Below are 16,014 nucleotides of genomic sequence, written 5' to 3' on the forward strand. Positions count from 1 at the left end.
ATACTTTATGAAATATAGAATAGGGAGGAGAAATATGTCTTAGGTTTTTTCTTATGGGTCTTTTTGTGTTTCTAGGGTCATGAAAAGTGTGCCTTGCTGATTCTGGGGGAGACCCAAGACCTTGGCCTTATCAATGCAACTAACAACGCATTACAGATGTGAGTGTTTGTATAGGCAAAATGGAGAGTATAAGAAGATTTTTTGCAGTAAAAAAATAACCCATAGTAGTGAGAGGATAAAACATTCAAGTTCTGCATCTGATGTTGAATATCCACAGTGTTCTATGCTTCTGCTAGGTTATGTTGCAGGATTGAGCTTTTTCCTCCTCTTTCCCGTTCAGGCCACTCCACATTGCGGCAAGGAATGGACTGGCAGCTGTGGTTCAAGCTCTGCTCAGCAGAGGTGCCACCGTATTAGCTGTGGATGAAGAAGGTAAGCATCCACCCGGCCACATGTGAGCTGAGGCAGGGATAGAAATACACACAAGGAGAGGGGCATATGCTACTCTTTCAGGTTTGTTTTGCTTTGCTATCTCTGACCTGCTGCATCTGCTGTGTTTTCTAGGCTCCTGATGATAGATTCCTCTCAGCTGCTAACTGGCCACAAACACAGCAGTATGGCCCTGCCCAATCTAGGTCCGGAAGGTGATGTCAGTAGGAACTCAGCATATTTATTTGCACTAGCCCTGTCGTGCATAGCGTATACATAGGAGCAGGTTGTGCTCCTTTGTTTGCTCCTGAGAGTGTACCTTTTTGAGAGGTTTCTATCGCTGTTTGCAATGATAATGTGGCTCTTTTTGAGTAGCTTGTTTTTCTTTTAAATTATATCGAGAACAATTTGATGTCTCAGCAAATCCCAGTGATCTGGGGCAATAGGCCGGTTAGGAGGACACTGATAACGATTGTTCTACTGGTTCCATGCTATTGAATAACACTACACCAGCATTATTACTGGTCAGTTTGTTGACATTCAATCTTTAAGAGATAAGGAGTGCACCATTTGATAAGAGAAACATAATCTAGAAATTCTTGTTCTGGTGGAGACTTGGTTGTATTTAAGTCAGGCTGCTTCACATAGATACATGTTTCTATTACAAAAGGCAAATGAGTTGTTAACCAGTGGATTATTCACCTCTAATTGCATGATGGGTAGAAAGCATCATGTAAATATTTTCGGCTCTGCCTTCTGTATCTAAAATGGTAAAGGGGCTGGAGGAGTTGCCGTACAGTGAGAGATTAGAGAAACTAAGCCTCTTTTCCCTTGAAAAGAGGAGACTGAGAGGGGACATGATAGAAACATTTAAGATACTGAAGGGAATAGACTTGGTAGATAAAGACAGGTTGTTCACCCTCTCCAAGATAGAGAGAATGAGAAGGCACTCTCTAAAGTTGAAAGGGGATAGATTCTGTACAAACGTGAGGAAGTTCTTCTTCACCCAGAGAGTGGTGGAAAACTGGAACGCTCTGTTATAGGGGAAAACACCCTCCAGGGATTTAAGAGAAAGTTGGACGGGTTCCTGTTGAACCAGTACGTAAGCAGGTAGGGCTGGTCTTTGACCTGGGGGCTACCGTGGGAGCGGACTGCTGGGCACGATGGACCACTGGTCTGACCCAGCAGTGGCAAATTCTTATGTTCTTATGTTATGGACTGTGCTGCAGCTCCTCAGTTTTATCTTCTACATGCAAGTTGAAGGTGTCTGCCTTATTTGATCTGATTTCAATTTGTTATTTTGGAGGTTTTTTTATCCTGAATTTGAGGATTCTCGGTGCTCCAGAGGTTCCCAATTTTACTGGGGAAGCTCTGCCTGGGAGAAGACATAGAAGTCTGTAGCTGAGAGGGCAACCCTTTTACAAGGCACCAACCTAGCCAGCCTGCTGTAACACTTTTGGAAGGCTTGGGCACCATTTCCTTAGTAGTTTGAGTGTCAGTCCTGAGGGCTCTATCAGGTGCCGGTTGCATTTCCCTTCTTCCCCTCCCTCCACCCACCCCCTCACTCCGATGACACGTGAGGAAATGGGGGAGTCTGGGGTCTCAGGCTATACCTTAGTCTGACTTGCAGCCCAAAGAAACAACCATTGTGAGTCATTTTACATGCTTGTCTGAGGCAGTAGTCTTCTCCATATTCCAGCTGCTGTTTTTAGTAGAAACAGGCACAGCACCACCATAACAGTGAGTACAGACCATTGTGATCTATGGGAGACTTTGGGATAGAGTTACTATATGGCTTCAGAAAAAGGAGGACGGATTGAGACAATGGGGTTTTACTTCCATTGAAAGCAATGGAAGTAAAACCCAAATGTCTCAATCTGTCCTTTTTCTGAAGCCATATGGTAACCCTATTTCGGAGGATCTTCTAATTGCCTTTTTGGAGGTCTCTGGGGATGGGATTTGGGTCCCCTACCTCCAAAAACCCCTTTCCCAAGATCAAGAGCATACAACTAGAAATTAGTAACACAGCACACACCACAAACTCGGAGGACTAATCCAACCCCATCACTTCTGACCATTGCTCAGTAAACCAAATCTGGGACAATTTCGAACCTCTCACCCAAAGTGCTCTCCCAGCTAAATAAACTGTCCACCAAAAGCTGCATACTGGGCAAGTGCTCTCCACACCTATATTTCCACATTCCAAATGGGTTTATTCCCTCGGTGGTCTCACTTCTGAATAAGCTCCTAATAGCAGGTCAGCCACTCACACAAATGGGTCACATTGCACTCACCCCAATTCCAAAAAATCAAGGAGCAGACCTAACTTCACCACCTAATTTCAGACCTATAACTGGAATACCTCTGCTCACCAAGTTACTTGAGATGCTAGTCAATACAAAACTCACAGCCTACTTAGATAAATTCTCCTGCCTACACCCTTCTCAGTATGGCTTCAGAGCCCAACACAGCACCAAACTGTTACTACTAACTCTAACCACTATAGTCAAACAGATGTTGAGCGCCTAGAGGCTGTTCTGCAGTCTGGTGCAAAACGCCTGTGTTCTATGTCCCATTTTTGGTGCAGTGCATGTGCCTTAATAGAATCCTACCAAGGTTGCAGAGTGTACCTTTTCTTTGGATTTTATTCAACTTTTCTGGAAGGCGTGTTTTTCAGACCTCGCTTGTTTGACACAGCCAGTGGGTGCGTCAAGGTTTTCTTGGCCTGTTGCGCCAATGGCAGAGCTTCCTGTTCAGGAGGCCTCTCGTCTGGCTGTGGTAGGCCTCAATTGCAGTAGTTGCCATGCAGATATTATGCCTCTTCTGTCTCCTGACACTGCTTCTATATTGAATCTCGTTGCTATCCTTGCCAGGGCTAGTCTCCTTGGCTGCCCTGAAGAGTCCAAATTTGAATGATGACCCTTCTGTCTGTAGACTTTTAAGCATAGTTCTATCCACCCTTTTGCTCCAATTGGTTTCTTCACCTCATACTTCGCAGGCTTCGGTCATGGACTGTTATAATGTGCTGTCTCCCTTTTTTCCATCCCATCCACAGTTTCTTGGTCTGGTTTCAGATTAATGAGATACCCCAGAAATCTCTTTCTGACCTGCTAAAGCTCTATTTAGGCTTACCCAGTGGCTCCTGATTTTCAGCAGGTTTTGAACAATCTAAGGTGGATTCTGCCATGGTGGAGGTTATCCTTTCCTAGTGATGCACAGCCCTCCCTAGTGATGGGGAAATGATGTTTCAGGATTCTCAAAAATGCAGGGTGCACATTATGTGAAAGTGGTGTCTGTAGGCATCAAGGTGGCGGCTACCGCCACTTCCTTTATGGCACGAGCCAGTCATACCAGTTTGTGCATTGCGTCCTCCTGCAGGTTTTGTTGGGAATCCGCAGGATCTTCCTCGAGATATTCCCAGGGCTACCGCCCTCGTTACAACAGTTCCTCAGGCCTCAGGTTCCCGAACAGTGGCTGCGCCTGAAGAGCCCTAATGTCGCATGGGTTATGCGGGGTTTTCCTAATTTCGGAGGCCGACTTCCTCAGTTTTCTCAGAAACTGCACTCATATTTCATCAGATCAATGTGTTCTGGATGTCATTTGGGAGGCAACATAGACTTATTTTAACCTGCCTCCGGATTTGTTTCTGGACTCTATGGCATGTCGGCTGGACATGGTCCAGGGTCAGCACTACTCTACAATGTCTCTTAGACATCGGAGCAATAGAACCCGTTCCAGAACATATATCGGGCTTAGGCAGATACTTCTTATAATTCTTTGTGCCAAAGAAAAGCTTAGAGTACTAGAGACCCATTCTGGATCTAAAGTCGGTCAACTGCTTCTTATGGATTCCTCATTTCCCTATGGAAACAATGGGTACAGTCATAGCTGCTGTCTCTCTAGGAGATTTTCTGATGTCCTTGGATATTAATGAGGCTTGCCTCCATTTTCCAATCTACCTGGAGCATCACAGGCTCCTGATTTTCCGTGCTCTGCAACAGCATTTCTAGTTTGCAGCTCTGCCCTTTGGCCTCGCAACTACACCCCACACTTTCACCAAGGTGCTGGTGGTTAAGGTAGCTTTTCTCCACCGGCAGGGGGTCCAGATAAATCCTTACTGTTCAGGGCTTACCCCTGATTTTGATGATGTTTGAAGCCTATTTGAAGACACTCTACACCACGGGTAGGGAACCCCGGTCTTCGAGAGCCGTATTCCAGTCAGGTTTTCAGGATTTCCCCAATGAATATGCATGAGATCTATTTGCATGCATTGCTTTCAATGCATATTCATTGGGGAAATCCTAAAAACCCGACTGGAATATGGCTCTCAAGGACCGGAGTTCCCTACCCCTGCTCTACACCATCTGGGGTCCTACCAGCTTTTGGGCAGGGGGTTTTGCCCCTTCAGAGCACAGTGCCATCTCCAAAGGTTCCTCTGCAGGAGTCAAACATCCAGTTGGAGAAAGATTGGAGGCCTTTATTCCCTCAAAATGAATCCAGTTTTGAAGGATTCAGGGTCTCAGGCTGGGGATCACAGGAGTCTGTGGCAGCTCTGGACCAAGGTGAGGGTCCGACAGTGTGCCTGCTACCTTTTTAAACCAATGGCTTTGTTGGAGGTCATCACAGAATTATTGTGGGTTTTGAAGCTGGAACCCCTATAGACCTCTGCCGCTCAGCTCTAAGCCTCAAACCACCTTTTTTCTTTCACATCCTGACTTTACAGTGATGTTAATGGAGCTGGGAAGCCCCAGAGGGTCCCTTGCAGTTTGCAAGGACTATAACTAAGTTGTATCCGGTTGCTTCAGATTTTCAACAGCTGTTTGTCCCACCTAAGGTGGATTCACTAGTATGCATGAGCTACCAAGCGAACTTCTCTGCCTATCAACCACAGAGTGGATTTGGTCCTCAAAAGACTTTGAGACATTGGCTTTAGGACTGAAAGAGGCAGCAGTGGCTTCCTTTGTTGCATGTACTTGCCACACTATTGCATCAGGCTCCAGCAGAACAGGAAGACACCCCCAGTTACTATCTTCGGGAGTGGATTATGTGGCAGATGCTCTATAAAATGTGTTCAGGGTAATGAACAAGGTCTCTTTTTATTCCATCTTTGTTCATAGAATGCTCTGGATTAAGCAGTTCTTGGCTCTACCATTCAGTCTGGCAGGAGATTCTGCTTTCAAAGCTACGTTGAGCAGGCTACCTTTCAAAAGCCACATGCTCTTTGGCAAGGGACTAGATGATAGCCAGTATGGTAGATTGTAGCCCTAAGTCTTTGCCAGACTGTCAACCACGTATCCTTGGGAGGACAGGTCGAGGTAATTTTCATGGTCCTCAATGGTTTTGTCAGCCCTCAGCAGGGTTCTCTGTTTAGAGATTGTATTGTGGCTCTCGATAGAGGTTTGGAGGCTCCAGGTAAACTCAGCCCTCAGGTTCTCAACCCATAATAGCCCTAAAGAAGTCTCAGTGACACCAGACCAGTCACCGATCTGCTGCAGATAGAATGGTTGTCAGCTTACTGAGAGGCCTGAGCGAGGATTTTCTGGGACCACGGGGTACTGGACATCACATGCTCAAATTCATTCATTCTCTGCTGGACCTATTTGTGGATTCTTCAGCCAGACAACCAGAGAAAGCAGTCAAATCCAAGTGAGGAGCTGCAGAAAAGCCCCAAGTTACAGGAGGCGGAGCAAAACAAATTTACATGATGTCTTCTACACAAGTTGCAATTGGAGTTGAATAACCCACTGGTTCAAGATTCATATGTCTTTCTACTAGAAAGAAGATTATCGAGATAAGAACCTAATCTTCCCTTCATTCTGTTAATAGGGCTGCTTTATAAAATGCAGATCTCGCATTGATATTTAGGACATCACTTGATATACAGTTTGGGGACTTTTGACGCTTCTGCACTTAATTCAGTTGAGCCTTTACTATATAACCCCCCTCTAGTCTGTGCATGATCTCTTCAGGCCCTGCAGACACTCTTGGCGCACTGCTTATTACAGCCCCCACATTTAGTTGTAATGATAAGCTGGAGAATCTTTCAGCTCCTTTTACGGATTATTTTGTTTATTTTATCCAAGAAATGCAACTGCGTTTAAATATGCTGGCTCCTATGTATAAGGCAAGTCATACATTAGATGTGATCCTGTCCATTAATCATTCCTCATGATCACTAACTGAGCCAAAGATATTTTTCTTGCCCTGTACTGATCATGCACTTTTAGTATTCAATATGGCGGAATCCCAGTGTCTAGAACCTTTGGTTGTTCTGTGTGATACACTCATTATCTGGCTGCCTTTTCAGAAGTATCCTTGCCTCAGTGAAGGGAGCTATCACTGGGGCAGTTTGAAACTCTTGATTTGGACAACCAGACTGAGTCATGGAATCGTACTCTGGCTGCAGCCTTGGAGATTTCTGCCTTTTCTCTGAAGAAAAGAGAATCTTGGTTCTCTCTCTTAGCTTTCAATCACTTATCAGCCTATAGCACATCTACTTTTTATCTCTGAAACTGTGGAATCTTTGGTAGCGGATCCCTTGAACTTCTTCCTTGAGAAGAATGTGATTCCTCATCCCAACCAGACAGGTTTTCGAGCAGGTCATAACATTGAGACAACGATCCTGGGTATGGTGACAAATGTTTGGGAGGCATTCAGTGACGATAAAGTTGTTCGGTTGTTGTCATTAAATTTATTTGCATTCTTTGATCTGGTTGATCATCTTCTGATTAGCTAACTTTGTGCTATGGGAATCTCAGGTATTGTTTCAATCATATTTGCATAATAGGACTTATCAGGTGCAGTGGGGTACAGACAATACCTCCATTTTTTCACCTTCTAGCGGATTTCCCCAGGGATCTTTGTTTGCATCCATCTTGCTCAGCATCTTTTTGGCACCATTGGCTACATTGATTCAATCATTGGACTTGGTGCCTTATATTTATGCTGCTGATATCCAAATATTAGTGACCTGGGATGCCCAATCATTATGTTCGTTGGACTCCCATTTCTCTCAAGTGGCCGACTGACTTCTGGCAAATAACTTGCAACTACAGTAAATATGCAGAAAACGAAGGCCTTATTTTTGGTTACCATTGAACAGTTGGTGAGTCCATCCGTTCTTTCTTTGTGGAGTTCAGATTCTGCTTTGTGTTAAACTAAAGGTTCTCGAGGGTATGGCTGGATTCGGAACTGTCTTTTTGTTCCCATGCATGCTTCGTCAGTAGTAAGTAAATGCTTTTATAGGTTGCGACAACTTCGTTTGGTTCAGTGGTTGTTGAACAGGGGAGGCATTGTGAACTCTTATACTATATATACGTTACTTCTTAGTTACTTGGATTATTGTAATTCTTTATTTAGAGGATGTAGCCAGAAAGAACTTAAATGCCTCCAACTGGTTCAGAACACCATAGTAGAGAATTACACGGGGACACATTTGTCCCCATCCTTGTGGGATCTATCTACATCCTTGTCCTGTCTCAGCGATTTCTGTCCCTGCCTCATCCCTGAAAGCTCTGTCCTTATCTGCACAAGTCTCGAACACTTTAAAATCATTAGTGTTCGAGGCTTGTGCAGATGAGATCAGAGATAGATCCCACAGAGATAGGGACAAATTTGTCCCCGTGTCATTCTCTACGCCACAGTGACGTTGTTGTACAGTGCAAGGAAGTTTGACCGTGTCATCCCGCTGCTGTACTCCGAGCACTGGCTCTCAGTTATTTTTCATATTACTTTTAAGATTTTGGTGGTGGTTTACAAAATACTCCAAACTGGTTCTCCCTCTCAGTCTGCCCATCAATCTCAGTTGATAGTGCTGTCTTTGCAATTTCCCAGGGTTTCGTTAAGGAAAATGATGTTTGGTGTGGTCGGTCCCATACTCTGGAAACAGTAGCCTGTTGTTTTGTTTAATGGCAAGAATCCACCTTACTGACTGAAAAGAAGTTCCTGAAGACTCATTTTTTTTGAAAGAGGCTTTGTCTGATGGTGTGGACTTGGGTTCAACTTTGGGCTGAGCATGGGACTGTACTTTGGGGCCTAGGGATGCGGTAGATCAGCAGTACTTTTACTTTTTTCTTTTCTTTTATTGTTGGAGTTCCTTTCAGACATCTGTCCTTATTTTTTTATTCTATTATTATACCCCGCTTTGATGGTGTCCCTTAAGTGGTTTAGCAAATAAAAGCAACCCCGAACCAGAAGCACCAAGATAAGTATGCATTCCCAGTGCTTGTGCAATGGTGGCAAGCATATATGCACATTCCCATCTATAAAAAAGAGCAACTCCATCTTTTGTGGTCAGCAGGGTAAAGTTGCCTGCAAAGCCACTTTCAACAGTAGCATTTTCAGGCCTGGGACAGGAACATAGCTCTAACCTCTGAATTTGCACTTATCTCGGGTTCTTTGTGCCAGAATTAGTTTGGTGATTAGTTTTTTGTTTTTTTTTTCTCGCTTATCCATTACCCTACCCTCCCTTATGTACTCTCCCTTCATGTCCTTCTATACTTTTATTATAATGTAAACTCTCCCCATAAATTCCTTATGTTTCCAGTATTGTTGCATTTGTCTTAAGTCAAGATTGTTTTATTTACTGTTGTAATATTTTTAACAAATTAATTTTATTAATATGTACATCGCTTTGAATTCAGATAAAGCGATTAATCAAATCTTTTATTAAACTTGAAACTTGAAACTTGATGGGTGGTGGTAATGTCCACGTGTTTCCCTCTTGCTGCTTTTGCATCATTTCTTCATAAGGCTACCTATCTGATTGCTAATTCCTTCTGGTTGCAGGTCACACCCCAGCCCTGGCTTGTGCTCCAAACAAGGATGTGGCCGACTGTCTGGCACTTATTCTCTCCACCATGAAGCCTTTCCCGTCGAAAGACACCATCACCCCTTTCAGCTTCAACCTCCTCAAGAACTGTGGCATTGCTGCTAAGAGCGCAGCCTGCAGCGCTCTTCCCAACGGCAACACCTGCCCTTACACCAAGGACCGGCATAGTGCCATCGGACTAGATGGCTGCTACTCGGAGTAGTGTAGCGATGGGTGATGATATCTGTCTTCTATTTATTTAGAAAATTCTTGAAGTGTAGGGTGCATTAAAGGAGAGCAAAACTTCCCTGGTCACACCTACCCCAGCTCAGTCTTGGCAGTTTCAGAAACAGTTTGATGGGCGGATATCTCCTTATCTCTTCTGCTTTGGTTCATTGGGGTGGACAATCCCAAGACAACAGTACCAGTAACTCTCCCAACTAGGCGCAGCTGGAAAAGGAGGCAGAACACGAGGTCAGTCTTAACACTGTTCATGAGCAGGTTCACTAAGTTCAGAACCAGATCTGAAACTTGAGGATTATTTGTCTTTGAAGACTGTTTCTGAAGCTGTGGTCTCTGGTCACGTCACACTGGCTTTTGTGTCTTTGGGTGACCTCAGTGCTGTATAAATGCAGTCTCAAGCAGCCTTAATTTTAAGTGTGACATCTTCTTCCAGTGCAGCCTCAGATCCCCCTTCCTACTTCTGCAGCTGTGGTGGCCTGGCCTTTTTCCTCCTGCTTCTGCTTCTGTTGGCCAAGACTGCAGTTGTAACTGCCCAGCTTCCTTCCCTCCCCTAAGACGTAACTCTGCAAGGATGATGTTTGGGGAGGGGGAGACTGTGGGCGTGCTGTTGCGTTGGAGTAAGAGGGAATCTGAATGGCCAAGCACTTGTGGGTGGCAGCAGCAATACCTGAGCAAGTGCCACTGTAACAATCGTTCCTACTGCTTTGATGTTTTGGGGGTTTTTTTCTCTAAATTACTTTGAAGTGATTTGAATTCTAAGAACACATGATAAAGCTAGATCTACTGTACACAGATACTAAATCTTTCTTGGGCAGCTCTCACTTACTTATGCAAAACAGGTGCTGCTGCCAGCCAATCACAGCCTGCCAGCAGCATTCCCAGCATGCAGTGCTGTAGCAATTTCCCCTCCTGGTTTGGCACTTTAGTGGCTTAATTTAATGCTTCTGTCCTTTTTCCCCCTTTGCTTTTAATAGGGTTTTTCACATTGTGTTGCATTTTTGCCAAGCAGCACTATTGTTATACATAATTTGCTTTAGGAAACACTCATTTTGAAGGAGAGTTTTAACATATGTTGTGATTGCACTGCACAGTCTTTCCTTGCGCTTTTCAGTGTGTCTGGTTTCTTGATACGTTAGTTGTCAGCTTGTGCAGCTGAAGGATTATTCTGTGTGCATGTGTGTGACTGATCAGTCTTGTTTTAAATTTCTCTGTTTAGAGGTTTACTTGCTTTGAGAAAAGGTAACAAGCCCCCTTTTTGCTTTCTTCTGAAGTTCTCTTTATTTTTTTTCACTTCTAAATGCTAATGAGAAGTGGAGTTGCATGCCAAAGAGAGACACTGTGTTCCTCCTTCCAAGACTCGATCTCTGAGAGCAGAGAGGCAAGAATGCAATTAGTCCCATGCTGCAGACATCTTTTCATTGCATCTTAGACAAACTGGACAAGTACCTGCACTAATTACCATTTCAAATTTTAAAACTAACATGAAGAGTGGTTTTCCTTTTTTTTTTTAATGATAATGCTGATTTGGCTCGAGTTATTGTGAGTAGGTAAGTGTCCTTCCAGACTGGTTATGGCAGAAACCAGCAGAGCTCAAAAAGGGCCTAGATTTTTGCCCATAGGACCAAAACCCTTGTATGCCATTGAAAGCACGGCTGGCATAGTATGTGGGTACAGCAGTATCTCCAGGAGCACTGAACTGACTGAGTAGGGCTGTGCCAGACCTGGAGCTGGCATTAAGGCAGCATTCAGTCTATTTTCCTCTTCCCCCATCATACCCCAACCCTCCACTTTTAACATTTGAAGGCTTTTATTTTCATTACCTTTCCTTCGCTTTCTCTCTGTTCCCCAGCCTTGAATACCCTTGAAAATATATGTAACAGTAGCCCACATCCCTGTTATAGTCATCCTCAGATAGGTTTTGTGAATGATACAAGTTCCCACCCTGTTTCTTCTCGGCTTTCTCTTATCAAATTGGTAGAAATGATCTACCAGGCCCCATAACCCAGACTGACACTAACCTGCCTCAGGATCCTATGGATGAAATTGGAGTTTTGCTTAGTCTCATTTTGTAGTGTAAATGCCCCTTGTTTGCAGGGGCTTGATGCCCCTCTCTCCGCAGCTTTCTGTAAATCATGATCCTTACAACAGGACAATTACTTTTTGTTTATTTCAGAAATGGAGTGTTGGAAATATAAGGCACTTTACGCGCTGCATTTTGTGGCCAGCTTGGTTACAGTTTTGTTTTTAATCAGCACTTTTTATTTTTGATGTTTGTGTGTCTTATTGTCATGGCAAAAGAGACCTCTCCCCTCCCACACCCTCAAACACTGAAGTGAGTTACCTGCAAAGAACGGTTACTGTTCAACGCTCATTACCTCAGCTGGGAGGTGAAAACGTGAAACTTGAATTCAGATTATTTGAAGATTCTTCTCAGTATTCTGCAGCTATGCACAAAGAACTGGAAGAAAGAGAAAGTTGTTTACATTGTTATATAGATCAATGGTACTAGTGTTATGTGGACATTTCGCTTTTTGTGTGTTGGGTTTTTTTTTTTTTTAATAATAACTGTTTCTATCTTTTTCCCCAGCCCTTCCCAATTTTCACGCACTGTGAGTGCATGAGTTACTATCCTCTTAACCCCCTTCACCATCTTCCATCTTCCTTTCCTCCTACACAGAAATGCATATCCCACTGGAGAGACCCTCAGATCTATGCAGGGGTACAGTTCCAGAATTAACAAGGGTCTTAAAAGCTTCTTCTCACCTGATCTATCTGTAGCAACATGGAAGTCTCTGTTCACAGAACTCTAAAATAGTACCCGAAAAGGCATAGGATTGGAAATACTCTCAAGTCCCTTCCATTTGTGTTCTTTAGCAAGATCATCAAGAAAATAGGGACAATGGTACAGATTCCAATTAAGAAGGGGTGTCTTGCAGGTATCGCGTTCTCTTCCTTAACCCCCTCCCCCTAGGCAGGCGGTTAAAGAGCAAGGCTAGAAGGGATTTCTGATTTTCAGATATGGCTCTGAAATCCACAGTGGGAAGGATGTTACGGAATCTTAGGGAGTGAATGGGAGATGTTTCCGTCCCTGACCTTGTGCTGCCTTCCTTGATTACTGAGGTTGTGTATGGACCATGTTGTAGCATGCACTGATCAAGTGTTTCACTCTTCCTGCTGGTGCCCAAGGGCATCATATGCTGTTTGCCCTCTTCCCTCTCAAGAAGAAATCATAGTCTCTTTCCTCTGCTTTAGTTCTGAAATAATGGTGAATAGAATGTACTGACCTCTGATCAATCAGCTTGATTGGGATTAATCCCATATAAAGATCCTTTCCACTGACAGTGGTATTTGGCATATTCTTGCCAGAAATGTTTAAACTAGGGAAAAAAAAATTTTTAACTCTAAAACAAATGTAGCTTACAGTAAGAACAAGCATCTCCTGCAAGTAGGGCATTAGCTGCGGGTCAGAAGGCCTAGGCCTGAATTATTGTTTACTTTGTACCCATACTAGCACTTTCAGTACTCTGGCTTTATGCTGGGAGTCAGAATCCTGCTGCAGATCAGGATGTGGGGCCCTGGGCTGGCTCTTCAGTTTCACAAGGCCTTATTTCATGTTTAATCCTGTGCGTATAGTTGGGATTTCTAGAGGGGTACAATGCATTAGCACTAATGAAAGGAGCTTTGAAAGCTGCAGCTTTCCAAAAGATTACTAAGGCTTGTGCTAGATCCTGGTGCTTGGGTACGTTGCCCCTTCTGCCTTATGGGGGGTGGAGGTGTTATCTTTCCAGTGTGTCTGTGTATGTTTGCTATGTTGAGTTTTAAGTGCTCTGTTGGTTTGCCTTGTAGTACGTAGACTGCATCCTCATTTCTTTCACAGGACAATCAATGTGATTATTAAGGGCTCCGGGTTCCTTTCTGTACACTGTGCTTTTGCCCCTACCCCTCTTCCAGAAGTGGAAATGTTGCTCCGTTACTGCAGGTTGGGACCGCTGCCGACTTTAGGGCACCCATCAGTCTTGCTCTCCTTTAATGCAGTAAGAGTACAGTATACATCAACAGCACAGCTTGACAATTTTGAGTAATAATCCAAGTGTTTTTGGTAATAATGCATTATTTTGCTAAAGGAGATTTCCTGTTTGGTTCCCCAGTGCATTGTAAACTGAGCAGAAGTGAAACTTCCACCCCTCCTGCCCAGCCCCAGCCCTCTGCAACTCCTTTGCTTCAGAATGTGCCACTTAGTGCCATTCTTAAAAGTATCTCTTATATTCCCCTTTCGTAGACACAAATTTTTATGCCAAAGTAGTACCTCTGTGTCTCTCAAGTATCGCTTGTATGCACTTCCAACAGATGGCTCTTCCATAGACACTGTGCCTTCTGAGCAGGTGTTAACTAAGCTTTCCTTCTTCAATTCCATGGAAAGGGCGGGGGGGGGTTAGGATTAGTTCTAATATCCATTTATTTCCATCTGATGTTCCACATAGTCATAACAGATCAGACTTTTGACATAAATGGTATCTTTTTTTTCTCCCGCAAGGCTCACTGTTAAAGCCTTCCCCAGATGGGCTATGAAATGAACCACCCAGAATTATACATGGAGTGGGATATAAATTTTTTAAGCAAATACATAAATAGATGTGGCTCACAGCTAGAGCATGTCATGGAAGCCTGAAGGGTGAGAAAATATTGGGAATGACTGTCTAAATGAGGTTTCCATGGATTGCTTAGTTAACTTAGCTGCTAAGAACCATCAGTGGCTCAGCAGAAGTCCGGTCTGTGCAGCTCCTGCCCCGTCTTGCTTTATTTCTTGAAACGGGTGAAAATGTAACAAAATAATAAATAAGCAGTGGTGGTGGAAGTTTCTTGCTGCCATGGCTCCAAAGCACTTGCTTCAGTAATAAGCACTTTTTCTTAAAGCATGAGGATCTCTGGCTTCCCATAGAAATCCACAGTATGGGGGAGAAGAGAGGGACAGGGAGAAAGCAGCATGAGATGGGAGAGCGAACAAAGGGAAGATTGGATAAACAGCACAAATACATTTCAACACAAAGGTGTATTTGCACTGCCACTATTATTATTGTAATTCTTATTAGACAAATGAGTTGCCAGGTGAGGGGCAGCTCAACTGAGCCATAAACTGCTGACAAAGACTGAATGTATTGTCCATGGGGAGGTGGGGATGGAGAGCAGTCAGTGGAGTGAAGCCTGGGACTGAAATGGGCACTTCATGAACTTTGAAATTGTTGTCACTTTTTTGTTGGTTTCACTATGTTCCTGAGGAAGAGGTAGCAAAGCTGGAGCTCTGCCACCTGAAAGTGTTCAAGGGCCTTGGGACAATGAAATTTCCTGAGGGCTTCGTCGCTGTTCTTCTAATAGGCCCTAGGTGAGGTTCCTGTTCCTGATCAAGTCTAAGGGGCAGGTGCCCTGTTGCTTTGCCTCTGCTAAGGGGGCTGGACACTAGGATGCCATGCAGAGGGAACAAGCTAAGTGTTTTAGTGATGATATTGTACTTGTATTTGCCAACTCTAGTGTTTTCAGAGCATGTGAAAAGACTATCGAGGAGGAAAAGTGTTAGCAACTCAGCAGAAACATTTGTGGAAAATAATGTGGAGATTATTTTTTAACTTTCTGAGAATCCCAGCTTTTGTTGAATGTATGTCTTTTTTTTTTCTTCTTCTTCATTGGCTAATTGAACATTTACCTTTCTCCCTGTGTTCAGTGGGATGTCCTGGGGAAGGCACAGGGCAGTGAGGAGAAGAGGAGGAAGAATACAGGGTGGGGGTTTTCATTCCCAAGTCCATCCCCTCACACCCCAACTCCTCCTGTAAACTGCTCTTTTCCACACTGGCTGCTGGTCCCTTGAGTCTTTGCCTTGAATTGAAACCAAAGGATAAACCTTGCTCTTAATGTCAATGTGGTAAATTATTCTCTGCTGTCCTGGAGGAGCGTCTAGGTTTTCCCTCCACACAGGTGTACTGAAAACATTTTCCAAAGATCCCACAGAAATCCTTGTCCACACTTACCCCATAAACACCCAAACCGGATTTCTGTGACCCCTCTAACACTGCCTCTGATGTGTGACTTTCAGAATACATAATTCTGCTAAAGTGCTTCAGGTTACAGTAGTGAATAATAAAACCGTAGGAAGGAGAGGAGTGAGTGTGCTCTGTGGTGCCAGAGCCCTATGTCTTTCCAGGACTTTCTGTATAAATGCTGCAGCTGTAGAATATGCACATCAACATTGTTCAATTAAAATGATAGGACAGACCTCAGCAGTCAGGTATAAAACAACACTTACTTTTTGTTTGGATTTTTTTGTTTTGTTTTGTTTAGGTGTTAATAGAGAGTTTGCACAAGTGAGTGAGTATGTGTGTGTGTTTCAAAGTCGCTTCCAGTGCAAGGAAATATAGCCTTATTTATTCCATTAGTACTTATTGCTTAATAACAAAGAGGATAAAAATCCTGACAGAAAAATCTCAGTGGTTTGAAATCTATTGAAGCACATTTGCTTATGGATTTCCCCCCTACTGCTGATT

General features: G+C 43.7%; 1 protein-coding gene across 3 annotated transcripts in view; it reads left to right on the forward strand.

Moving 5' to 3' along the window:
• ANKRD52 (ankyrin repeat domain 52) overlaps positions 1-15,780 on the forward strand; it is a 235,565-nt gene extending 219,785 nt beyond the window's left edge. For 2 of the 3 annotated variants that reach the window (XM_033937117.1, XM_033937119.1), the window contains exons 27-29: positions 76-158; positions 341-432; positions 9,217-15,780. In XM_033937117.1, the coding sequence (XP_033793008.1) occupies positions 76-158; positions 341-432; positions 9,217-9,461 (420 nt within the window). In that variant the 3' untranslated portion in view covers positions 9,462-15,780. The remainder of the gene's footprint in view (positions 1-75; positions 159-340; positions 433-9,216) is intronic. The other variant, XM_033937118.1, reaches the window with a different exon arrangement.
• The last annotated feature ends 234 nt before the right edge of the window (positions 15,781-16,014 follow it).

The sequence above is a fragment of the Geotrypetes seraphini genome, chromosome 3, assembly GCF_902459505.1.
Source record: "Geotrypetes seraphini chromosome 3, aGeoSer1.1, whole genome shotgun sequence".
Taxonomy (NCBI): domain Eukaryota; kingdom Metazoa; phylum Chordata; class Amphibia; order Gymnophiona; family Dermophiidae; genus Geotrypetes; species Geotrypetes seraphini.